Source organism: Trametes versicolor (assembly GCF_000271585.1).
Source record: "Trametes versicolor FP-101664 SS1 unplaced genomic scaffold TRAVEscaffold_1, whole genome shotgun sequence".
Taxonomy (NCBI): domain Eukaryota; kingdom Fungi; phylum Basidiomycota; class Agaricomycetes; order Polyporales; family Polyporaceae; genus Trametes; species Trametes versicolor.
The window spans coordinates 3,357,951-3,380,606 of NW_007360321.1; the positions used below are offsets into that span (position 1 = coordinate 3,357,951).

The 22,656-nt window shown below is 57.1% G+C and overlaps 11 protein-coding genes across 11 annotated transcripts; 6 read left to right on the plus strand and 5 right to left on the minus strand.

The window, feature by feature from the left end:
* Nucleotides 1-299: 299 nt before the first annotated feature.
* Nucleotides 300-2,760, plus strand: TRAVEDRAFT_42252 (uncharacterized protein; the record flags this gene model as incomplete). Its single annotated transcript, XM_008034013.1, has 21 exons — nucleotides 300-354; nucleotides 409-427; nucleotides 479-560; nucleotides 617-630; nucleotides 704-802; nucleotides 865-874; nucleotides 946-966; nucleotides 1,027-1,052; nucleotides 1,115-1,140; nucleotides 1,194-1,228; nucleotides 1,295-1,319; nucleotides 1,380-1,391; nucleotides 1,465-1,480; nucleotides 1,557-1,572; nucleotides 1,631-1,731; nucleotides 1,784-1,843; nucleotides 1,898-1,925; nucleotides 1,982-2,039; nucleotides 2,372-2,496; nucleotides 2,571-2,651; nucleotides 2,713-2,760. The coding sequence occupies 21 exons, from the start codon at nucleotides 300-302 to the stop codon at nucleotides 2,758-2,760; spliced, it is 957 nt and encodes a 318-aa protein (XP_008032204.1).
* A 516-nt stretch (nucleotides 2,761-3,276) lies between these two features.
* TRAVEDRAFT_140063 (prohibitin) lies at nucleotides 3,277-4,624 on the plus strand. Its single transcript, XM_008034935.1, has 9 exons — nucleotides 3,277-3,346; nucleotides 3,404-3,507; nucleotides 3,563-3,640; nucleotides 3,690-3,902; nucleotides 3,958-4,053; nucleotides 4,111-4,122; nucleotides 4,173-4,203; nucleotides 4,260-4,291; nucleotides 4,343-4,624. The coding sequence occupies exons 1-9, from the start codon at nucleotides 3,313-3,315 to the stop codon at nucleotides 4,577-4,579; spliced, it is 837 nt and encodes a 278-aa protein (XP_008033126.1). The 5' UTR covers nucleotides 3,277-3,312; the 3' UTR covers nucleotides 4,580-4,624.
* A 440-nt stretch (nucleotides 4,625-5,064) lies between these two features.
* TRAVEDRAFT_33581 (RNA-binding domain-containing protein) lies at nucleotides 5,065-6,586 on the plus strand (the record flags this gene model as incomplete). Its single annotated transcript, XM_008033812.1, has 4 exons — nucleotides 5,065-5,103; nucleotides 5,193-6,182; nucleotides 6,241-6,472; nucleotides 6,534-6,586. 4 exons carry the CDS (start codon nucleotides 5,065-5,067, stop codon nucleotides 6,584-6,586), a joined length of 1,314 nt encoding a protein of 437 aa, XP_008032003.1.
* Nucleotides 6,587-7,140: 554 nt separating this feature from the next.
* On the minus strand, nucleotides 7,141-7,629 carry TRAVEDRAFT_42254 (uncharacterized protein; the record flags this gene model as incomplete). The annotated part of the gene is made up of 1 exon (XM_008034014.1): nucleotides 7,141-7,629. The coding sequence occupies one exon, from the start codon at nucleotides 7,627-7,629 to the stop codon at nucleotides 7,141-7,143; it is 489 nt and encodes a 162-aa protein (XP_008032205.1).
* A 465-nt stretch (nucleotides 7,630-8,094) lies between these two features.
* On the plus strand, nucleotides 8,095-9,018 carry TRAVEDRAFT_42255 (uncharacterized protein; the record flags this gene model as incomplete). Its single annotated transcript, XM_008034015.1, has 4 exons — nucleotides 8,095-8,365; nucleotides 8,417-8,575; nucleotides 8,628-8,846; nucleotides 8,900-9,018. The coding sequence occupies 4 exons, from the start codon at nucleotides 8,095-8,097 to the stop codon at nucleotides 9,016-9,018; spliced, it is 768 nt and encodes a 255-aa protein (XP_008032206.1).
* A 61-nt stretch (nucleotides 9,019-9,079) lies between these two features.
* On the minus strand, nucleotides 9,080-13,290 carry TRAVEDRAFT_68557 (beta-glucosidase; the record flags this gene model as incomplete). Its single annotated transcript, XM_008034936.1, has 32 exons — nucleotides 9,080-9,387; nucleotides 9,450-9,516; nucleotides 9,575-9,711; nucleotides 9,766-9,895; nucleotides 9,949-10,022; nucleotides 10,082-10,092; nucleotides 10,148-10,250; nucleotides 10,309-10,375; nucleotides 10,432-10,571; nucleotides 10,625-10,652; nucleotides 10,705-10,890; nucleotides 10,952-11,050; nucleotides 11,109-11,137; nucleotides 11,189-11,252; nucleotides 11,302-11,342; nucleotides 11,399-11,448; nucleotides 11,501-11,512; nucleotides 11,569-11,643; nucleotides 11,697-11,702; nucleotides 11,761-11,809; nucleotides 11,864-11,887; nucleotides 11,941-11,992; nucleotides 12,048-12,149; nucleotides 12,204-12,245; nucleotides 12,295-12,384; nucleotides 12,439-12,459; nucleotides 12,510-12,558; nucleotides 12,613-12,678; nucleotides 12,734-12,806; nucleotides 12,857-13,032; nucleotides 13,088-13,164; nucleotides 13,229-13,290. 32 exons carry the CDS (start codon nucleotides 13,288-13,290, stop codon nucleotides 9,145-9,147), a joined length of 2,445 nt encoding a protein of 814 aa, XP_008033127.1. The 3' UTR covers nucleotides 9,080-9,144.
* A 379-nt stretch (nucleotides 13,291-13,669) lies between these two features.
* Nucleotides 13,670-16,758, minus strand: TRAVEDRAFT_25882 (oxysterol-binding protein related protein OSH3). The gene is made up of 9 exons (XM_008033683.1): nucleotides 16,507-16,758; nucleotides 16,234-16,447; nucleotides 15,773-15,887; nucleotides 15,598-15,724; nucleotides 14,947-15,539; nucleotides 14,696-14,895; nucleotides 14,493-14,641; nucleotides 14,371-14,437; nucleotides 13,670-14,316 (listed from the first exon to the last, which is right to left on the minus strand). The coding sequence occupies exons 1-9, from the start codon at nucleotides 16,652-16,654 to the stop codon at nucleotides 13,728-13,730; spliced, it is 2,202 nt and encodes a 733-aa protein (XP_008031874.1). The 5' UTR covers nucleotides 16,655-16,758; the 3' UTR covers nucleotides 13,670-13,727.
* Nucleotides 16,759-16,932: 174 nt separating this feature from the next.
* Nucleotides 16,933-18,157, minus strand: TRAVEDRAFT_159540 (Rab family GTPase YPT7). Its single transcript, XM_008034937.1, has 7 exons — nucleotides 18,107-18,157; nucleotides 18,031-18,053; nucleotides 17,880-17,960; nucleotides 17,779-17,824; nucleotides 17,502-17,726; nucleotides 17,290-17,435; nucleotides 16,933-17,232 (listed from the first exon to the last, which is right to left on the minus strand). The coding sequence occupies exons 1-7, from the start codon at nucleotides 18,125-18,127 to the stop codon at nucleotides 17,163-17,165; spliced, it is 612 nt and encodes a 203-aa protein (XP_008033128.1). The 5' UTR covers nucleotides 18,128-18,157; the 3' UTR covers nucleotides 16,933-17,162.
* Nucleotides 18,158-18,321: 164 nt separating this feature from the next.
* On the plus strand, nucleotides 18,322-19,619 carry TRAVEDRAFT_25885 (ATG16-domain-containing protein). The gene is made up of 4 exons (XM_008033684.1): nucleotides 18,322-18,438; nucleotides 18,526-18,649; nucleotides 18,706-18,964; nucleotides 19,020-19,619. The coding sequence occupies exons 1-4, from the start codon at nucleotides 18,348-18,350 to the stop codon at nucleotides 19,371-19,373; spliced, it is 828 nt and encodes a 275-aa protein (XP_008031875.1). The 5' UTR covers nucleotides 18,322-18,347; the 3' UTR covers nucleotides 19,374-19,619.
* A 398-nt stretch (nucleotides 19,620-20,017) lies between these two features.
* TRAVEDRAFT_42260 (uncharacterized protein) lies at nucleotides 20,018-20,884 on the plus strand (the record flags this gene model as incomplete). Its single annotated transcript, XM_008034016.1, has 4 exons — nucleotides 20,018-20,250; nucleotides 20,300-20,389; nucleotides 20,444-20,757; nucleotides 20,811-20,884. 4 exons carry the CDS (start codon nucleotides 20,018-20,020, stop codon nucleotides 20,882-20,884), a joined length of 711 nt encoding a protein of 236 aa, XP_008032207.1.
* A 120-nt stretch (nucleotides 20,885-21,004) lies between these two features.
* On the minus strand, nucleotides 21,005-22,509 carry TRAVEDRAFT_42261 (uncharacterized protein; the record flags this gene model as incomplete). Its single annotated transcript, XM_008034017.1, has 2 exons — nucleotides 21,005-21,286; nucleotides 21,346-22,509. 2 exons carry the CDS (start codon nucleotides 22,507-22,509, stop codon nucleotides 21,005-21,007), a joined length of 1,446 nt encoding a protein of 481 aa, XP_008032208.1.
* Nucleotides 22,510-22,656: the final 147 nt, after the last annotated feature.

Here is a 22,656-nt window from a genome sequence, read left to right on the forward strand (position 1 = left end):
CGAGTTAACTGAGCGGAACACGTCCGTACTGGAATTCTGGCACTGACCGCAGAGTCACGGGCCCCCCTCGGGGCTCAGTGAATGTACAGACATCACGCGAGGAAGCAGATGTGGAGTAACGAAGACGATGAATTGTTGTTATGCAGCGCGCCAGGTTGCGCCACAGATGCTGCTCTCGAAGAGGATACTGGCCCTGCTATATAACATGCCAGGCCTAGGTGCTGACGCTGTCTTCAGTGCCTTGGTGTCTCTCCGTGCTCGACATTCATCTTTCTGCGGACGTAGCTTTCACCTTGACCATGGCCGTTGAATTCCTCCCCACTATCAGCGCTTCCTTAGGGCCTCTTTTGATAGGTACGCAGCCTGTATACGGTGGCAATAAGCGAACATCTCTGACACGCACCATAGGAGTGATCATGGCCTCCTGGTGAGCCTCCCGGGGAGCCCAGAGACCTACGTGCACTCATGGTATTACCAGTATGTACGGCGTAACGACAGTCCAGACATACATTTATTTTGAACGCAACTCGGCCGCCGACAAGACATCCATGAAGTACCTCGTAAGCTGCATCCCCCGTCCTCGTACTACTGTGGTCAGCAGCTGATTGCGCTATAGGTTTTCTCATTATGGTATGATATATCTTGCGTGTATCAGCTTTGACCGCGTTGCGACGTTACGAACTGACATGTGACATCCCGGCAGGATGCTTAATACACTGCGCATGGCCATAGTCTCAAATGCAGCATACACGTACATGGTCACGGACTTCATGAATCCGGTCGCCATCTGTAAACCCACGTGGTGCGCTTTTTAAGCCTTCCTTAGAGAGTCCGCCCGCCTCTGACTCAACTCTATGTTGGTAGGGCTATATTCGTAAGCAAAATCATCCCATCGAGTCTACCAGTGGCGACGCAAATCTGACTCCCAGAATTCTGGCTTTATAGCCCTCTGCGGTGGTAACGGTGGTATGTACTATGTCTTTGATGCGATTTCATGGCCTCACTCCAGATCGTATCCGCATTCAGGGTGCTAGCAACGCAGTGGTCAGATGGTCAGAACCTTTACATTCACGGAATCTGCGAATATATGCTTAGTCGATTTGGTTTACTACAGCGTCTTTTGCTACAGAGTCTGGCGCTGTGAGTACCGCATGGCGGCCTTTCAGTCCACCACGTGCTGACTGACATTATAGTGAGCGGCAACAACTTTTGGCTAGCATTGCCGATCGTAAGTATATGGAACTTTTTTGCTTGAGGGCCCCACTGACTGGATTTGTATGCACATCGATTCTAGACCTTGACCATCTTCGCATCGCTAGGTATGTGCATTGGTACTCGAATTCCTTTACACCTCTAATCGGTTGAGTACTTCGCAACAGGGACTAATCTTGGTGGGTTTCGATTCGGCAGCATCTTACCGTTGAACTTACACCGCCTAACCCATCTCGAACTCCGAACTTACAGCCTATTCGGTTATAGCGTAGGCTTTCCATGAACACATCTGGTTAAGCATTCACTCATCATACATCTAATCACCACATACCAAATTAGTACAGCCTATTTGAATACGAGGTAAGTACATACCGGGCGCCCGGATTTGAAAGCATCTCACCGCTTGACCATACTGTAGTGGTTACTCTCCTGGGCCTTTGCATGCAGCATGGCGGCGGACATCCTGATCTGCGCTTCGTTATGCATCTTACTCGCAAGACGCCGAACGGGCTTTGCAACGTGAATTGCCTCGCTTCCGGACCATTTGCAGAGACTGACTCGCCTTCCACAGGTCCGACACCATTGTACGGAAGCTGACGATCTATGCAGTCAATACTGGACTTCTAAGCACGTAAGTCGACCGTTTCACCCATATTCGCGACATCATGGAGTTCACAATGGACAGAATATGCGCCTTGCTTTGCCTTACCACCGTGAGTACCACTTCCACACATTCACGCCTAGTCATCCTCTAACGTCTTGCTCGTAGTACTTGACGATGCCAGACAACTTCATCTTCATGGCACTGTACATCATCTACCCAGAACGTGAGGATCCGAGCTCCTATACTGTACCATTTCGATCAATTCGACATGTCACGGGTCACAGAGGCCCCTGTCGGTCGAAAATTCCGGTCGTGTCACAGGTCACCAAGTCTGCCGTCGGTGGGGTCAAACGGGCGCCAATTTTCCGGCGCGCTGACGCGCGCCCAAATCGGTCGAAAGTGGCGGTCGGTCACACCGTCCGCCCGGCGCCGTCGAACCTGTCGATTAGTCGAACCATGTCACCGGTCACAGGCCCCGTTGAATTGATCGAAATGGTACAGTACTACCAGGAGCCCGTGGCTCGTACTATGAAACCGCTGACACTAAATTTACAGTCATCTTGAATGCCCTCTTGGCAACTTTCAATGGACGCACCTCTCTCAAAAAGAATACGGCGTCAGCCATCGTGGCGCAACAAGAGTCTGCACAGAAATGCCGAGGAACGCATGCCATGGGCCAGGTGCGTACTACAGTGATCGCCTATAGAATGGTCAAGGAGATTTACTCCCGGTGTCGTACGCTTCGTGCATCCAGGTGAAGGACATCAATGTCGTCGAACTGGGTGCTCTTACTAGCTCGACTTCGCAGGGGAGTGACATTTGCGTGGTGGAGCAGGTGGGTTGCAAGATAGTCCGGTCGTACAAGAGCAGAGTTTCACCTGACTGCGTCTGTTCAGGTTAATGAAGCCCACAAAGTCCCTCAACTCCATGCATGGGCCACTTGACTTGTGATAGGTGGTACGCTGGGGCTATCCCCCGAGTCATTGAGCATGATACGGCCCGGGCTGAAAATAAGAGGCCCCCAAAGATTCGGCCACTATGACCAAGTGTATATTCGCCATTTCTTCTTTCCGCGTACTATGTATTCTACCAGCACTGGACTCCTATTTAAACAACTTGTACTCGCCACTCCCTGAAGCCCTCAGCTTTACGGACTTACCTCCTTCGAGCTTGTTTACGCACTAAGTTCATTTTCGTGCGACGAACTGGTCACAGCACCTCAAACGAGTGGTTCAACTACGGCCGCTACAATGTAGCTATTCTTTTTTGCGCTGAAACTCATTTCATCCTCTTGTTGGTCGGCACTGGCAAGTTCCTGAGTAAGTTGCGCCCCGGTGCAACCCCGGGCCCGATGCGCACTGGTGCGCATGGAGGGCGCCTCTTCTTGCTCAGATGCATCGGGTCCACGTGGATATGCCGGACGTGACGCGCTTGGCCTGCCGCGTTCTCGTCCGAGCTTTCGTTGCAGCGTCTGGTCTTGCGAGGTCTTCACCATCATGTCTCTCCCTCAGCTCGCGAACAGGATCATAGGTAGGAGCTAGGCCCGAGGCGGAAGCGTTCCTCGCTCAACTGTATCTGGTTTCCTAGTGCCGGTCGCTATTGCGGCCGCGGTTGTGCAAGCCAGCATCTACGATGTTCCCGGAGGTTACAGGGCAGTTATGTTCGACCGTTTCTCTGGTGTGAGGAACACGGTGCGTAGCCTACACTACTCGGGAGGCTCCTTTCTCATTGCTCTACACCTACTAGGCGTCGCTTGAGGGCACGCACTTCCTGGTTCCTTGGCTGCAGAAGGCCATTCTCTACGACTGCCGCATCAAGCCAAGGGTTAGTTAAACACATATCTCACTCCGCATTAACTGAAGAAGCTGCGCAGAACATCTCGACCACGACTGGTTCCAAGGATTTGCAAATGATTTCAATTACCCTTCGTGTCCTCTCACGGCCGGACCTCCAGCACCTCCCCAACATCTACAAGACTCTCGGCCAGGACTACGACGAGCGTGTTCTCCCCTCCATCGGCAATGAAGTTTTGAAGAGCATTGTCGCGCAGTTCGATGCTGCAGAACTGATCACCCAGCGTGAAGTGGTATGCGACTGTCGCGTGCGTATTTTTGTTCGCGGACGCTCATCGGGACTTCTAGGTCTCAGCGCGAATCCGCGAAGACCTCCTTCAGCGCGCGGGAGAGTTCAACATTGTGCTCGAAGATGTTTCCATCACCCATCTTACGTTCGGGAAGGTGCGTTAGTCGCCACAACGATCGTAATTTGGAGTCTGACAAGCGCACGTTCTGTAGGAATTCACCCAGGTAAATGCGTCGCGGTGAGTTTTGTGGGCCTCACTGACCTCTGTGTGCAGGCTGTCGAGGCGAAGCAAATTGCTCAGCAGGGTGGGTGCTCAGCCTGTTTCAAGTTTGATCGGTGTACTCACGGACTGCTGCTACAGATGCCGAGCGCGCAAAATTCATCGTCGAGAAGGTGCGCTATGTTGAAACCGGGGTGTGAACTTTCGCTGACGAGGTGCATCAGGCCGAGCAAGAGCGTCAGGCAGCCGTCATCCGCGCGGAAGGCGAGGCCGAGGCTGCGGCAACGATTTCGCGGGCACTGGAGAAGGCTGGCGACGGGTTCATTGCGTTCAGGAAGATCGAGGCGAGCAAGGCGATTGTGCAGTCGCTGACCTCGAATCCGAACGTGACGTACATTCCGAGCGGGGGAGGAAATGTTCTGCTGAATGTACCTACTGCGCCGGTGTTCCCTCGGAAGTAGTCCGGATGTAGTACCGGCAGCTTATGGGATGTGGTCTCTTTCTTCATTTGGTGCATGCTGCGTGATGGCGGGCCTCTTTCTGCATTTTTGGGTGCGCGCTGGGCTCAAATTGGAGGGAGAAGGTGCGAGAGAGCGCGGGCGGAGAAGGGGCAGCTGATTGCGGGGAGAGTCGGAGATAGCCGAGGGGTGGGAGGCGGGCGGCTAGACGAGCGTGCATCTTTGCAACGGTCCTCTCTCTCCTGACTTGTGATCAAGCTCTGTCTGTCCGTTTCTTCTCTCTTCCTCTCTCCGTTTCTCTCTCTCCTCTCTCTCTCTGCTCCTCTCTCTCCAGTCTCTCTCGTCTGTCTGTCACGGACTAGTCTCCTTCCTCCCGCTCCCTGTGTCAATTTTCGCTCTGTATATATCAGCGCGCATTCTCTCGACTCACATCCCGTACTCATCCGTACTCATCTCAGGCCTAACGATTTCCCGTTCTCTCTGCTACAATGAACTCCATGGGTGGCATGTCGTCGGCTGAGGCCCCGGTACGTCGTCTGTTTTCTTCGCATTTGCCGGCGCTGACCTAGCCTGCCGTTGCCGAAATTCGGTCTTCGCACATCCACACGTCATTCAGAGACGCGCTCATCTTTACGTCGGGAACCTCAGTCCCCGAGTGACCGAATACATGCTCACGGAGATCTTCGCTGTGGCTGGACCTGTCCAGCACGTCAAGATCATCCCGGACCGCAACTACCAGCATGGCGGTCTCAACTACGGCTTCGTCGAGTACATGGACATGCGCGCGGCGGAGACGGCCCTGCAGACGCTCAACGGCCGCAAGATCTTCGACACTGAAATCCGTGTCAACTGGGCCTACCAGGGCCAGCAGAACAAAGAGGACACCAGCAACCACTACCACGTCTTCGTCGGCGACCTCAGCCCCGAGGTCAACGACGAGGTCCTGGGCAAGGCGTTCAGCGCCTTCGGCACCCTGTCCGACGCCCGCGTGATGTGGGACATGAACTCTGGCAAGTCCCGCGGCTACGGCTTCCTCGCCTTCCGGGACAAGACCGACGCGGAGCAGGCCATCGCGACCATGAACGGCGAGTGGCTCGGCTCCCGCGCCATCCGCGTCAACTGGGCGAACCAGAAGACCCAGGGCAGCCCCGGCGGACCTGGTGGCCCTGGGGGACCCGGAGGCCCCGGGGGGCCTGGTGGGCCTGGCGGCCCTCCCCGCTCGAACAGCATGGGCGGCGGGGGCGCGCCCGCGCCGATGAACTTCACGGGCGGCCCGCTCTCGTACGAGGGCGTCGTGACGCAGACGCCGGCGTACAACACGACCGTCTACGTCGGGAACCTCGTCCCGTACGCGACGCAGGCGGACCTCATCCCGCTCTTCCAGTCCATCGGCTACCTCTCCGAGATCCGCATGCAGTCCGACCGCGGCTTCGCGTTCGTCAAGCTCGACACGCACGAGCACGCCGCCATGGCCATCGTGCAGCTCCAGGGCCAGCTCGTCCACGGCCGGCCGATCAAGTGCTCCTGGGGCAAGGACCGCGCGGACGGCGCCCCCATCAGCCCGGGCTCCATGAGCCCCGCCCCCGTCGCTGCGCCGTACAACGTGGTGAGTCGCTTTTTTGCCCGAGTCGTCGGAGAGCGGTGCGTGTATGCTGACTGTTTAGGTCCCGCAGCCTATGTATGGCATGCCCCAGCCCAACTCGTACGGCCAGTACGGTTATGCCGGGTACGCGGGCTCCCCTGGGGGCGCTGCGCCTGGAATGGGCAGCCCCGTCATGCCGAATGCCGCCATGATCGGTGGCCAGGCGCCCGTGGATCCCCAGGTTGCGTCGCAGGCAGCGCAGGCCCAGTGGGCTGGCGCTGACCCTAGTTCTTATTACTCGAATTATTGGGGTGGTGAGCCTATCTCCTTCTGGTCCTTGTTATATGCGCCGTCCGCTCATGCGTCTTCGCACAGGCTATTATGGCCAGCAACCCGGAGGCTTGCCCGACGGTCAGGGCCAGGCTTAACGCTTTTTACCGAACGAACTCTCGATCCCGGCTGTAGCATCATCAACCTCTGTTTCGTTAAAGTGTGCTATTACGACTCTGCGGGTTCTGTTCACCGTACTAATCAAGCGCGTAGACCATTCCATCCTCACCATTGCTCATCATGGGTCTCCTCAAGCCAAGCGTCTCGACCAGGGTCCCGCCCAATCATAAGAATTGCTCAGAAGCTGGTGTCTGTAGTGTCAGCTTGTGCCCCTCTTTCCTTCCCTCTAGTTTGTGAACGTGTGCAGTAGGCCTTTGTGCTTTTTCTCTATCTATCATTTCTTCCAATCACAAGTGATCTCCGCTCATTCATGTGTTGTTGGCGAGTGTTTGCTACAGAAGAGACGTGTGCCGATGTCTATTCTCCCAGTGACAACAAGCGAAACACGGACACGCCAAAATTTCGTATCATATCCATCATCTCAACCCTCTACCATTCCAGGTGCGCACTTGAGGCTAAGAATCTCCATTAGTATGTGCTCATCAATACTCTTTCAAGCGTCAGACACTTACCCGGCTCAAGAAGTTGCGCATCAAAGAGTGTCGGTGCTGCTAATATCGCTGCTGCCCGCGTTTGGCCTAGGTCCAGGCCCTCCTGGCACGGGCACGTTGGACGTGTAGTCCGGGCTCGTCGGGACGCGCGGCATGCCCGGCTCCTTGGGCTCGGCAGGTGCGCGATGGCCGGTGTTACCCCCAGCAGTGTCAACCGGTGTGTTAGACAGACCAGCCGGGTCTACTGGATCGGCAGCCGGGGGGCTCGGAAGCGCGGCAGTGGATGGTATATCCGCGGGGGGCGGCGGCGGAGCGGGCGTCCCACCCGGGGAGGACAATCCTTCCAGGGCGCCAGTAATAGGGTCTTCGGCGCGCGGGAAGGCGAAGCGTTGGGGAAACTTGAGGTCGGTGGTCCTCGAGTGGCCCATCACGTCGTTGCCGAGACGGGGAGACTGGGGGGCGGGGGCGGCCGAGACGAGGGAGGGGCCGACGGCGGCGAAGAGGGAGAAGGCGATGATGGGGCTGCGCATGGTGGCGAGGTAGCGTGTGGGGGAACGAGTATTAGCTGGGTGAGTAGAGTACGTTGAGGTTGCCGGACAAGGTGCGTCTGTTCGAGTTCGCGCCTTTTTGTATGCGGGCTGTGGATGGTTCAAATCCAGCGGGGGCTTCTGAAGCTCAGCACCTGCCGCATACGGGTTTCTTGTTACCGCTTTGGGTCTCGTTCTTCGGCCCCGCCACGACGGTGGACGAGGTCGGGTTGGCGTCGTGTTTGGAATTATTCGCGTGGTACGTCGATCTGCGGCTCCTCTTCGCTTCGTTATGTTTAACCTTGGTGCAGCGTCAAAGTCAGCCCTACCACTACCCGCTGGTCTGACAAACATGTCAGCCACTTGCCAGCCCCAGGCTAGCATGCCATGTCATCTGCAGCCCCTCGCCATGCTACCCTGAACTCACCTGTTATTCTCCCACTACATCCATCCTCGTCCTAGCCCATCATGAGAAGCCCTGCTTTGGCGTTCTCGCTCTTCGCGGTTGCGGCCACCGTCTCCGCTCAATCCAACATCACCCAGCGGTCGACCCTCGAACAGCCCGAAGTGCATGTGAATGTGGGGTCATACCAGATGCAGACCCCAAAGGAGTTCCTCTCTGGTGTCTACCCACGCGCGGGAGACCGAGGCGACGAACGTCATGAGGCCACTAGAGGGAGACGCCCCGAGCCGCCCCACGTCAACGCTAACCATGGAGTCCCGATGGGCTCATCTTCTGGTGAGCGAGCATAGTCCATTACCAGCCCGATCGTTAACTAACAGCTTACAGGCAACGGCATAGATGGTGGCGTCTCGGACACAGCTCCCGCTATTGGCGCCAATGCTGGAGACGGGTCCAGCGGCAGTAGTTCGAGTTCTAGCGACTCGGGCCCTGCTTCTGGGTCTGACATCTTCAACATCGGGAACAACCTACAGAACGCATTCGGAGGTATGTCGCCCCCCTTCTGGATGCCTCACACACGTCCTAACCTCCTCCGTAGCCAAACCAGTCTCGCAGGGCCCTGACAGTGCCCAAGACGCCCTGTCCGCGCAGCAAGCCGACGCAGGGTACAAGCCCACCGCTGGATACACGTACAACTATCAGCGCATGAAGCGGATGTCCCGCGTTGAGCCCGCGGCCAACGTGAGCAGACGCGACGTCATCGACTCTCTCACTGGCAACGAAAACGACGGCCAGAGCAGCTCGGACGATAATTCCAGTGCGTGCTCCTGGTGTGTGGGACTGGTACTGCATGCTGACGTGCCCCTCTAGACCATGACGGTGCTGATGGGACGAGCCAGCGCGGCAGCGAAACCAACGGTGGGCACGCGGGCGAGGTCGGGTCCTCTGAGGGTGGCCATGTGTACAACGAACCCTCCTCCTCAGAGTGACAGTGACATACTTCGACCGCCTCCTCGTATTTATTGCGCACACACAATCTATTGGTCATTGGTACTATACATCAGGGGAGCCGCATATAATCGCATTCGCACCATGAACGTCGCGGATTTGGACACTCAGTTGGTGATGGAGCCCTTGAGTCGCAGGTCCCTGCTGCTCGCGCCGACGGAGATGCCGGTTGCGCCCTTGGCGATCTGCCAGCTCTGCGACGGGACATCCCACACGGAGAAGTCGAGGCGCGAGAGCGTGAGCGAGACCGTCGTGGACTGCCCGGGCGCAAGGAAGATGCTGTCGAACCCGTGCAGGTTCAGCGGTGCGGACTGTGCTGACGCCGGGGGCGACGTGTACAGTTGCGGGATCTGCAGGGACCGCGGTGGTCAGAACCGCTCAGATTTCAATGTAGATACAGGACACGACTTACCTCCGTGCCTGCGACGGTGCCGTTGTTGGTGACGGTGAAGGTGACGGTGACCACGGGGTCGTGCAGCCTGCGAAGCGGCGGGTTAGTTGTTCCCCAGGGTGAAAACAAGACAATGGTGTGCTCACCAGGGGTCGAGGGCTGCGCCGGGTCCGATGGGCTGACGAGTTCCGCCGGCCGTGGAGCCGCTGATCTTCAAGTTCGAGTAGTCGAACGTCGTGTACGAGAGCCCGAAGCCGAACTCGAAGCGCGGCGCGATGTTAGCCTGTGCAGACAACCATGAGCTCCTGTGGGGTTGGGAAGACTGAATGGGACGCACGGCGTCGAAGTGGCGGTAGTCGATGAAGAGACCCTCGTTGTACGGGATCTGCACGATGCCGGAGCCGGTGTAGGTGATCTGCGCGGAGTAGTCGGTGATGGCCTTGCCGATCGTGAACGGGAGGCGGCCGCTGTTGCCCCCGAAGTCAGAGTGGAACGCAGCTTCGTAAGGAAAAAACCGCACCTGGGGTTGTACGCGCCGTACAGGACGTCGACGAGGGCGTTGCCCGCCTCCTGTCCCGGGAGACCGCTCCAGACCTGTGGGATTGCGTGTTAGATCGCTGAAGACCAGGGTGGCCGCGGAGGGATGGTCTTACCAAGGCGGTGACTGCATGGACCGGTCAATAAATGGGTCGCGTACCATGAAGAGCCGTCGCACTCACCATTGGGGTGGTTGATCCACTGTTCCACAACGATTGGGCCGACGCTGTTGACGACCACGACGGTGTTCTTGTTGACGCTCGCAACCTGCTTGACGAGCGCGTCCTGCAAGAGGTGTATGTGAGTACGAGTAGTGGCCCTGGCAGAGGCGGGGAATACGCACTCCGTTGTGCCAGGCGCTGAGGTCGTTGCGATCGCCCGCCGCATTCTCAACGGTGATGTAGCCCTCGCTGTAAGTTATATGTGAGACAATCCCCCTCATCCAGCGCTGGCCGTGCAAGCTTACCCGCTGTCGGCCGTGATGAAGACGAACGCAACGTCCTTGCCGCTGGCAGCGTTCGCGGCACCGGTCAGGTCCGTGTCAGTAAGCGAAGACGTAACTGTCGTGCCGTCACTCTTCGCGCGAGCGGTGATGGCGTCAATGGGCTGGTGGATGCTCTGTTAGTTTGGTGTGTTTCGCGGGGACGTCGTATACTTACCGCGACGAGGTACGGGTAGTCATCCGTGCTATGGATAGAAGTCAGCTTAACTGTTTCGCAACGCGCCGTTATGTGCTCACCCGCTGCCCCAGCCCATGCCGAGGACGCCGTCGTCACCAGAGCGGTCAGAGTACCCGTTAGGGCCCTTGGAGGAGTTCGTCGCACCATTTCCGACCACCGCGATTGTCTTCGGCGCCTTCAGAGGAAGGACGTTGCCAGTGTTCTTGAGGAGGATTGTGGACGCTGCGCCGATGGTGCGAATCAAGCTGAGCGAAAAAGGCCTCAGCGGGAGGAGCTGCAAGAACGTCAGGGAAAGGGTGCACGCACTTTTTGTGGTCGGCCTGCACGTCGATGTGGGAACCCTGGCCGGTGTTCCAGGAGTTGAAGTTGACGGCGGGGAAGCCGGAGTCTTGGCCAAGGAGGTACCTACAATGTCGTATCATCAATTTCTGATAGTTGAGGTTGGCCAGTGGTTAGGACTGACCATGCGGCAAGAATACGCGTCGCCATGTCCTTTACGTTCGTGAGATGACGACCTCGAAAATCAAAACAACTACGACTTACGTCGATGCGGGATTGGGGAACCTGGCCGCTCTGCACGGCGCTGACAAGGTTCTGTCCGAAGTACCTAGAGGCCTATCAGCTTGTTTGGTAAAGCGCAGATCGAGGCCACCTACGTTTGTCCGGAGCCAAGAGCGGTGTCTCCGGGCATGGTCATCTACGGTTAATACCTTAGTTCCGAAATATTCTAATAGTTGTAGACCGGATGCTTACGTCGAGACCGGCGTTCACAGCCGGGGCACCAGAGTGGGTGGCCCACCAGTCTAATGATGTACTCAGCACGAATTGGGAGTCTTAGAATAGGTGGCTGCATACCCGACATAACGTCTGCAAAAGGAAATGCAATCAGACACATATTTTCTGCAATGGTCGCGAACACCTACATCCTTGGAAACCGAACTCTCCCTTCAAAAGGCCGTTGAGGGTCTTGTCGTTTTCGCAAGAGTACGTCCCGTTGACTATGAGAAGGTATGAGATACAAGAGGCATAACGTCTGGACTTGAGCATTTACTCTGGTCTAGAGGTCAAGTCCGTTTAGCATGGCAGAAGAAGCCTTATAAGCAGCGCATGCTTACTGTAGCTGCACATGACCGACGCAACGTTGGCCTGAACGCTACGAAGGAACTACGCGGCAGTGAGGACGTGTCACCAAGACAGCATTGTGACAACTCCACCCACAGGGTACGAGTAGAGTTCATGCTCCTGCGATCGACAAGTCAGAGAGATATTTCAATGAGAGTAATGTACAAGCGCACCGTCCTGTCGTCAACGTTGGAGGAGCTGCTGTCGCGGAAGTGTTCTTGCTCGCTGTAGCGCCGTTAGCGTGCCGTCCCCTATAGGACAAGATGAGTGAACGACCTACTTATTGATGTAGTGCTTGGCGCACGCCTGGACTCCGACGGACTGAATGCCGGTGATAGTCTCGAACGCAAGTTCTCCCGACAGGAAGGGGTCGCCTCCTCCTCTGTAACGATCGCGTCAAGCTTGGCTACGCGAGCGGCCGGGGAATCTGTCTCACCCTTCCCAGTTGCGTCCCGCGGCAGGTGCGCGCATAAGGTTCCTATGCCAGGTTCAGTTACCGCACGACCATCTTGAATTGACGCACTCACATCATAGGCCCGAGGGCGACGTGAACACCCTTACCCTTGAACTCGGAGCCCATTGCAGCGCCGCGCTCTCTCATCAAGGTGCGGTTGAATCTATAAGGCAGCCGTAAGCTAATACTCTCCTATTGCGTCAATAAGATAGCTTACGTAGCCGCCACATTGATTTCCCTGTGCAGAATGTCAGAAGCGAAATGGTAGATGAGGCGAGTCAGACTCACGGAGGGAAAGCAGACACTTTGTCGGCATAGCGCACACCAACCGGGCTGTCTGAAGATAAAGACCCTGAATTTGGTGATACGCTTGTGCGCGCAGATCACCAACCTTGCAGGCACAGCCCGGTAAATCCAGGGATAGACGCAACGGCGGGCGTGTTACCGACGCAGGCACCTTCGGGAAACTCCTGTTAGAGCGTGACGTGCAGATCAAACCACAGCATGCACACCCTTCTGCCATTGAACACCTGTTCCCAAGTTCACTTTGTCCGTCAGCGAGAGCTTCGCGACAGTGGCCTTCGCCTGATGATGGAGTCAACACCTTGTACTCCCGCCGATCACAATCACCATACCTTGCTGTATGCCGCCGTCCATTCGGGCGAAATGTTCGCCACGCTGGTCTGAGCAGGTGCCGATCCGGTTGGAGATGGAGAGCTACCCGTAGGGCTCGTCGGAGGCACGGAGGTGGCAGGCGCAGAGGTGGCTGGTGGGGTAGAATTGGCGACACCCGGAAGACATTGCGAATAGTCTGTGGAGCATGCGGTGAGACATTCACCCGTAACCAACGACACTCGTCAACGCACAGTCATTTTGCTTGGTACAGACGGATCCCGTCGCGCAGGTTGTGCCACCGGTCCTGTACGAGAGCAGCTTCAGTGGGCTGCCAGCGACCGCAAAGTGAGCATACTTGCCATCCTATCCCGCCGCACTGCTGGTATACGGACTGCTGTGCGAACGCAGAGCAAGTCAACAGCAGCAACCAAACCGTCGTAAGCCTGAAAGCCATCGTGTTGCGCTCGGGTCGGTCAGTTAAGGCACCCCAAACGGACCCAGGCTTTTATAGCATTACCCCCCTACGGCCGACATCATCGTCGCCTAAAGCCCTGGCTGAATCTTGGACACCGGGGACAGTGAGCTGCACGTCTGAGGCAGGCCGGAGAAGATGCGGATAATTGGCGGACATCCTTCACAACGATCCGGGCACTGTTCGCGCTCAGCCAAGGCGCGCCGCGCTGCGACGGAAGCGCGTCCGTTCAATTGTCGGGACTCACGAGTGCGTCTTGCGAGCGAAGACAGGTCTCCCTGCCCTGGCGCATGCGCGCCTCACAGTCACGCGGGGCGGCACGCAACACGGCACACCTCCGCCCTGACGCTGCCTCCCGACGGAATGCGAAACAATCCTGCTATTACTGTAAGTTACGATAGTCCGGTGAGATAGATATGTCACCACAGCGGCTCAACGTCTGTCCATCCCCGTTGGCGCTGCTCCCAGTACCCGCCGGTGTACACCCACTCGTCCCCGACCTGCTTGAACCAGCGCGGGCTGCACTCTTGTCCTCTTGTCCGTCGGTCACGCTGCATGTCCTCCACGCGCTGCTTCTCCCTCTCTGCGCCATCGAGGTCGCCATTCTCGAGCGCCCGCACGTCCGGCCTGTATCGGGAGTCCGTGGGCGGAAGCTTGCCCTCCAGGTCCGGCGTGATCTCGTTCAGCGTGACGCCGAACGCGGTGAAGCCGTAGTACTGCCCCGCGTTCTTCGCGAAGGGCGTGATCCGCCAGAGCACGTGGAGGTGCGACGAGTCGAGCTTGCGTGCCACCTGCTCGTCCCACTTGCCCTCGAGATTAGCCACCTGCTCGCCGGAAGGGGAGTTCACGACGCCCGAGACGACGTTTGTGGGGCCCCAGTAGCCTCCTTCTTTGAAGTCGAGCGTGCATGAGTTTCCGCTGCTCGTATTCTTGATCATCATTTTGCCGATGTGCTCGAGGTACTTGGTGCCCATCATGAGATTTCGGATGAATGACGAGGGTCGAGTCCTGCGAGGTCAATCAGTCAAGCATACACATGCTGTCACGTATCTAGTCACATACCACTGGTAGTGCTCCTCCCCGAGTTTCAGGTGTATCGTCCCTTGTGGTATAATTTCCATGCTCTTGCCTATCATGGATGCTCGGTCAATCTCCGGGTACACAGTCGACGGGAAAGGAATTACCCCAGAACTTGGTTTTCCCGCTGGACGTAGCATAAAGCTCCCAACCCTCTCCCTCGGCATGCCACGCCATAATGACGGGATTGTGGCAGACTTTCTCCGCGATAAAGTGCATCCTCACTTCTTCGAAAGTCTCCGCGAGCATGGGGTTGCTGACGGCGCAACGTTATTGACCTGTAGAGTGATACCATATTTAGGGCGCTTACAATCCTTTCCGTCCCGTTCTATGTTTGGTATTTGCGTAGGTCGAGACAGCGAAGGCGGCGACATAGCATATCCGCTCAACTGGATCTTGGCTTTGTACCGCTTGTGCAAGAAGATCGTAGTACTCGAGCTCTTCCGCCGCTTTCTGGAGCATCGTGAGAGGTTCGTTGAATGTCACAGGTAACGCGACCTTAGACAAATCCTGGATTGCACGTCAGCGGCGCCAGGACGGCGTCTGTTCGAATTTACCCACCTTTCCGACGTTCTTCTTCAGAACCGCGAAGAGGCTGCCTTCGTCGCCCACTGGACCGGAGGGCAAACTAGTCCTGCGATGGATAACCGTAGGTTCCTCCGTGAAGCTCTTCTCGGCGGACACCTCGGACTCGCTGTCGGTGTCCATACCCGTGCTCGAACCCGCTTCCGTTGCTTCCGTGCTTGCCTCCGTGTGATCCGTAAGCCGGGAGTCCGTGTTAAAGAAGTTGTTATCTTGGCTGTCGACAGGCGGAGTAACGTCCAACGTATATTCCTCCGGGCCGTCGTATTCGGGCGCGTCAAACCACACACTGCTGCCGCTATGTGTGCTGAACGCGGACATGCGCTTGCCACCCGGCCCCACTGTCGTTGGCGTGTGCACTTCGTCGTCCTCTTCCGCGGTACTTGGCAGGGGCGACCCTACTATGGTGGTATCGATTGACGGGTATGAGTGGAACGTCTTCCCGAGCGCGGAATGCTGATTCTTGAGCTGCTCCAAAGCGGTCGCCATGCGCTTCAGCAGCTCTGACGACGAGGGCGACTCCGCCGAGCCGGCCTCCGGCACGCCGAGATGCGATGACTCGTGGTGATGCCCTGCGGCGGCAAGGCACGCGTTAGAGCCAGCCCTGAGCGCGGCGGACGCGTTACACACCCTTCCTGAACAGCCCGAGGACGCCGTGCTCCTTGCCGCCTTCGGACTTCGAGCGCGTACTGACTCGCTTCCGCTTTCGCTCTTCCTCTTCGAAAGTGGATAACGCGCCGTCTAGCTCTGCAATCGTCTACGCTGTTGGTCAGCCAATTTTCTCTGCGAAGCGCGGTATACGTACGTTGCCCATCTCTTCCACGAGCATCGCAACTCTCCCGATCTGGAAATTTCCGCGAGTGGAGGAGCGCGCGAGGGACGAACGTCTTGACTTGGGCATCTCTTGCGCGAGTATCTTGCTGTATGTGTTTCAGCCACACCGTGCATCACCGAGCCATACCACTGCTATGCAACGAGAAACGCAACGGCGAAATAAAGTAACAGCAGTGTACGCGTAAACCCCAATGTCGCCGTCTCAAGAGACACAGTTTATGTCCGCCGCCCATCTCGCGTTCATGACAGACTAGGTGGGGAAGCCACTGCGCGCTATAGCCTGAAATACCTTGCGATAGGCTTACAGACAGCCTGGCCGTTCGTCACAGTCAAGGCTTTCGCATGGCTATGGCGGGTGGACCACCACACCGTTTGTCTGCCGTGGTTTCGCTTCCCGTCGCACAACAGCCATAATCAAACATAAGGACTGACCGGAAAGCCGTCATCCAGACGTCAAAGTCATCTTCGCTGAGACACTTGATATGGAAGGTCGCGTTGTGCGAATCCACATGGATATCCCTGCGTCCACGCGAATTGGAGATCGCGGCTTGTGTTAGTTGCACCTGGTCTCTAGGCGGGTGTCCAGGTTCCAGAGAATAGGAAAGTAGACCGGTGTTATATAACACGAAATACCGGCGAGCGAAGCCTGCGCAGTGTAGATGATGATCAGGACACTCCGCGTGCCGGAGATGTTTCGCTCCGCACCTTGCATCCGTTTGCGCCGTTTCTTCAGTGCCCATCCCTCCAGCAAGACGGTCCCTGCAGCAGATGAAGGGGTAACGGGTCGGCCTGGCGCGGTAGACGCAAGTGAGGCATTGACGGCAAGATGAACCGTGTTCGAGTGTTGCTGCATTGTGTATAACGAGCAAAATCGAGTAACGAGCGAATATAGGTGGGATCTAGAGCATCGAGGGAGCGAAAGGGTTGCAGATTAAGTACTTAGGTGGGTTGGGTGCACAGCGAGCGGAGGAGAGGGCTGTCCGGCCTGGACTCCGTCGCAGCAGCCACCGCTATGCGCATGCATTTGGCGGAGCGCTCGGCCCCGCCATGACCTCACTTCCCCCGCTCGCCCCGAGCTCCGAGCTCGCGCAACTACAGGGGCTACATTTGCCCAACCACCCAACTCGGGAGGTGACACGGTCTCCAGCACTTGCTATTCCAACACCAATATTCATAGCTCAGTATACGGATGTACAAGTGCGAAAACGGAACAGCGACGAAAAGAATCGGTAAATTATCGTAAATCGAGGCCTATCGTGAAGTGCGCGGGCGCGCTCAAGAGAGTGCGCTGTAGGGCTCGAGAAGGGGTAACCGGAGGTCCTGGGGTGTCATGAGCGCAGAGAAAGCGTCTACGGGCGTGTTCAGCAGTTGCAGCCCATGCTCTGCGAGCTCTCCGAGTCAATCCGGATCGGGTCCGGGTAGTCCACATAGCTGATTCTAGACGTCAGCGAGCTGCCAGTTGAGTTATGCACGGGAGATGGCACTTACAGCTGGTCATCCTGTTCTTGCTGGAGCGCGTTCTTCGCCACCGTCTGGAACGCCTGCTCGACGTTGATGGCCTCCTTCGCGGAGGTCTCGAAGTAAGGGATGTTGCCCTTGGACTGGCACCAGGTCATCGCACGCTTCTGGGTGACCTATAGTCACGGGAACAGGGTGAGAACTACCGCGTATAACGGGATAGGGTTATGGTGGGGGCGTACCTGACGCTTGCTCTCCTCCATATCAATCTTGTTCCCGAGCACAACGAACGGGAAGTTCTCCGGGTCGTGTGGGCTGGCCTGGATAAGGAACTCGTCGCGCCAGCTGTCGAGGGTCTCGAAGGACTTGGCGCTGTTGACGTCGTACACGAGTACGCAGCAATCCGCCCCACGGTAGAAAGCCACCCCCAACGACTGGAAACGTTCTTGACCTGCGGTGTCCCACAGCTACACACCGCCTTAGGTGGTGGAACGGTAAAGGGAGGACATATTAACTTACCTGCATGGTCACAAGTCGGTCGTCCACCATAACCTCCTTCGTCAAGCTGCGGGCGGTGCTACTCAGAGGGGTTCGCCAAGGGATTCACAGCGGGAACGTACAAGTCTGCGCCAATGGTCGCCTTGTACTGGTTGCTGAACCGCTTGTTCACATACTGGTTCATGAGAGAGGTCTTGCCAACCCTATCGCCAACCACGCCCACAATGACCCGCTCAGCTCCCGCACCCCCAAGCAATCAGACGGACGACATACCCGCTATCACCCAGAATGATAACCTGTGCAACGCGTCAGCCTCCAAACAGTATCCTGATATAAGTATACGACATACCTTGAGAAGAACGCGACCCATGATGAAGGATGTACAGGGAGGACGGTGGGCAGGTAGAAGTTTACTAGAAGGAAGATATGCGGACTCGTAGCCACGAGCGTCGACGACGCCGGCGCTTCCTCCCCTGCAATCTCAGATCCCTTATTCGAGCTCCGTCTAGGCGCCCACTCTCGCTGCTTCCTGCCACGATCCCTCCATCCGGCCCTGTGCCCTCCTCCCCTCCATCCCCCTCCTCGCCATCATGGCTGAGCCAACCTGGCAGGAAACACTACGCCTGCGGCTCGTCGAGCGCAACGCTCGCGAGTCATCGTACGCGCCGGTGATCGAACAATGTACGTGCTTACCGCCGTGCGCCGCGCCCAGACATGCCGGCCTCATACTCGCCCCTTGGACGCAATCTCAATGTGAACGCTGAAAAGATCGCAGATTGGCGCAACAGACGAAGCTGCTGAAGGAGCGCAATGCGTCTCTACTACGCGCGATGGGCTCCGCCCGGCCAAATCCTAGCAGTTCCACCGTGTTCGTTCCTGGCACGGGCGAAGAGTATGTGATGTCCATTATCAGCGCAACTTGCAGTGTTCCTGACTGCGTGGACTTAGCAACCCCGTACGCGCCGCGTATATCGCCTCCCTGGAGTCACAGATATCGTCATTGCGAGACGAGCTTGCGACGGTGTACAAGACGCAAGGTCAGAACGCGCAGCGGTTGCTCGCAATGAACGAGACCCTCCGCGAGAAGGAAGAGATGTCGCGCGTAGACTCGGAGAGCCTGAGGAAGTCACGCGACGAGATTGCTATACTCCGCAAAAAGGTCGAGCAACACAGCGAGCTGATGTCAGAGAAGGATAGGACGGCCCAGGTGAGTCATCATTTACGCGTTTCCGTAGGGATAATGCTCATATCGCATACTCCAGATCCTCCATGACGAGATCAACACGCTCCAACTGGAACTCAGCCAAATCGAGGAACGCAATCAGACGCTCACGAAGGATAACGCAAAGTTGTTGCAGCGGTGGTTGGACGCGAAGCAGGCGGAGGTGAATAGGATGAACGAGGCGAACGATTTCTACGAGGACTTGCAGACGCGGCGACAGGCAGCTCTGAACAAGCAAGCGGGGGCGAATGGAGACGATACGGGGGACGCTGCCTCGACGACCACCAACGGGTCGGGAAACGGGGAGGACAGGAGGGAGACGGGAGCAACGACGACGACGGATGGGACGCCATCTCTGGCGGAGACGGACGTGAATCTGACACCGAATGGCTAATGGTGGACGACTGAGACGTGTGTTTCCCTCTTACTACCTCACAATTATCTTCCCCGCCCCCTTCTTACACTCTTCTTTGGGATACCCAGCATTCTAGATATCCTACGCTTTGCCTACGGTTTCTCCAGACGTAATCATCCTAGCGTCCCTCCCTATCTGCGGCTCGAGGCTGCTAATTGCGCTGCCGTTCTGAAGGATGTACTCTTTGTTGTGCGTTATATATTCGCTTTCTGGACTACTACCTGCTCTATCTTACAGCTCCTTGTCGTACGTGCTTACTGGTCTATCCAGTGTGTTTCTTTCGACCATAATTCACGAGGGGAACGCGTTGTGCTCGGTTCGGCTGACTCGGCGAGACAACTTCGGCGCTTAATTTGTGCCGAGAAGCCGAACGCACTATTCGCTCAGAATGGGTTCAAGTCAAACGAAAGAGGAAGGTGACTTGGTTGAGGTTGGAATGTCAGCCTCCGTATTCCAACATAAGATCGGTTACTCCGCGGGTAGGCTGCTCATTCGACAGCTTCTCCTCTCTCCACCATCAAGACTTTCTCGTCTCCGTTCCTCCCCTCTCGACTTTGTACCGCCTCTTGTTCTGTATCTCTGACCTCTACAACCTATTCTCACCTCACAACCTATTCCCCAACATGCGTACCCCCAGCCTCGTCTGCGCCCTCTTCGCCACCGTCACTGTCGTCAGCGGCGCTCCCTTCCCCGCCTCAGGCAGCTATAGCTCGGACGTCTTCACCGTCTCCAAGCCGAACTCACCGTCCCAACCCGGTCAAGACCCCACCGTCGGGCATGCTCATCCCCGTATTGGCATCAAGGAGATCCGCGATGCTCTCCCGGACCATCAGCCTCAGGCATGGACGGGCCGCACGTACGTGTAATCTATATCATGTTATACGACACTCTCTTATCGTTAGCAGTATCGCCCCGAGGGCTCTCGATGCGCATACCATTGGCGGGAACGCGTACTCGGGCACGACGCACGACGTCGGCGGCGGCTCCGTAACAAAGTAAGAACACTTCCTACATTATGTTGAGATAGAGACTGACGTCTTCGTAAATAGCGATGTCAAGAGCTTCGAGGTCATCAAGCGGACAGACGATGACGGCACTCTCGGCGGCAACGCGTACACTGGGAGCAGCGGAGACGTCAACGGTGGCGACGTCGTGAACCAGGGGAGCAACTTCGGCATGCCCACGATAATGAACATGAACTCAAACAACGCTGGCAACGGCGGAGGCTCCCAGTCGGGTTGCGCCTCAGGAGGCCATGGGAACGACGGTCGCGGTGCAGGCGGAAACGCCTACTCCGGATCGTCGGGCAATGCGATCGGCGGCAGCGTCTATAACTCGGGTGCCGTGATGAACATGGATTCCAGTACGTGCAATGATGTTTGCCATTTGATATATGAAGCTGACATTCGCTTGCAGACAACGGCGGTAACGCCGGTCAATCGGGGAGTGGGTGCGCTACTGGAGGCGATGTATCCGACACACCTCAGTAGAATTGAAGCGCGTGGATTGACATCCCGCCTCTCCTATACCGTATACCCTAATCCTGCATACCATGATGGAGTATAGACCATCCATTTCCGCTCCGCGATGCAGTTCTGCCACCCATCGAATCACTTACTGATCACGGTAATGTCATCCCCTCTCTTCGTGACCCGCACGAAGCGCCTCTTGCGCCCAGGCTCAGAGTACCATACGCGGACCTCCACTCTCGCGAGGACAGAGGCTATATTGATAGCTCGCCTCCCAAAATCAACGAGATCGACATCCTCGTCGGTAGGGGACTCTTGAGTAGTACCCTGTCCAACTTGCGGCATTCTTTGTTGTGGGCCGCGGAAGTCGAGGTCCAGAAGGTTGAGAGCAGGGAGACGGGGAAGAGCCTCGAGCAAGGGCACCTGTGATAGAGCTGTTTGATCAGCTATAGTTGGATATGGCTATGATGATGAAGGCATACCGATAGTTCCTGAAAGTCGAAGGTTTCCCATCGATGAAGATCTAAGGACAGGTCTAGCGTTTCCAGCTCGGAGCACCCTTCGAGCGTCAATAAGGCAGCGGTACTGTCCCTAAAGTCATGGAGAGGCCCCGTCATGCGCAGGCTGAGGTATTTGGGCTTTGCCTCGGCTAGAATCGTACTGAGCATGGTCACATGATAGCTCTTGACGTCCTCATCGATGGTGATGTTAGGGATGCGGCAGGTGAGTCCCAGGATATACAGGGGGACGACGTTCCCTGAGTAATCCTCGAGGTGCGTCCAAGTGCCGTGTGCGCCCTGGTCGTCCAGGTTGCGCTGACGCAGCTCCTGCCACTCGGGGTTGATATCCTCGTCGTCGTCCTCATCTTCCGCGACCCATGCCTCATGGTGCGTGGTGCTGGAGAGCACCGTGAGGTTCGGGCACGACGCAATCCAGGGCCGCAGGACCGGCCAATCGTCCTGGAGCGTCAGACAGCGCAGGTTGGGGTACACCGGCAGCTGCGGGTACGTGAAGCCGGTGTGCGGCGACGCGAAGCGGCAGTCGAGGTCCCGCAGAGACGCGGCAAATTTCTGGCAGAGGAAGAGCGGGTGGTATTGCGGCAGCTCGTCGGGCTCGAGCATCTCGTCGAACGGCGCGTCGCCGTGCGGGTCGTACTCGAACCGGAGCTCCTCGAGCGGGGACTGCAGCATGAGCATCATGTCGCGCGACAGCTCCTCCGCGCCGGAGAGCACGAGCGTGCGGAGGGTGGTGAGGCTCGCGATGGCCGTGGCGATGGCGGGGTCGTGCGACTGCAGGATGGGCTCGGCCTCGGCCAGTGTGAGCGTGTCGAGATGGGTCGTTCTGCCTAGGATCTCGACGAGTTGGCGGGCGATCGGCCGCGGCAACTTCTCGTCGATGCGTAGCTCGAGGTCGCGGAGGTGGCGTATGCGGGAGAAGCTGTCTGCCCGCAGGAAGTGACAGAGGGACTCGAGAGCGTATGCGTCGTTGATGTTCACAGTGCCATTAAGGAGCAGTCTCGCTCCAGAGCGACTGAGGGAAGAGCACGTCCGCATCATACGGGAAATAGTGGGTTTTTTGCAGAACGTCATGACCACGAGTAGTATGTCGTGATTCAGTCTGGGCTGGGTTGCGGCAAAGATGCTCATCCCGGAGCGTCGTGCCTGCGTAATGGGTTATCAGTCAAAATCACAAGCTGTATAGATATCGATGCCTACGATTTACGTTCTTTCTGCGGGAAAATGCTGGAGTAGTAATGTAGGCCGAGAGGTTTGAAGATGCGACAGAGGGTAGGG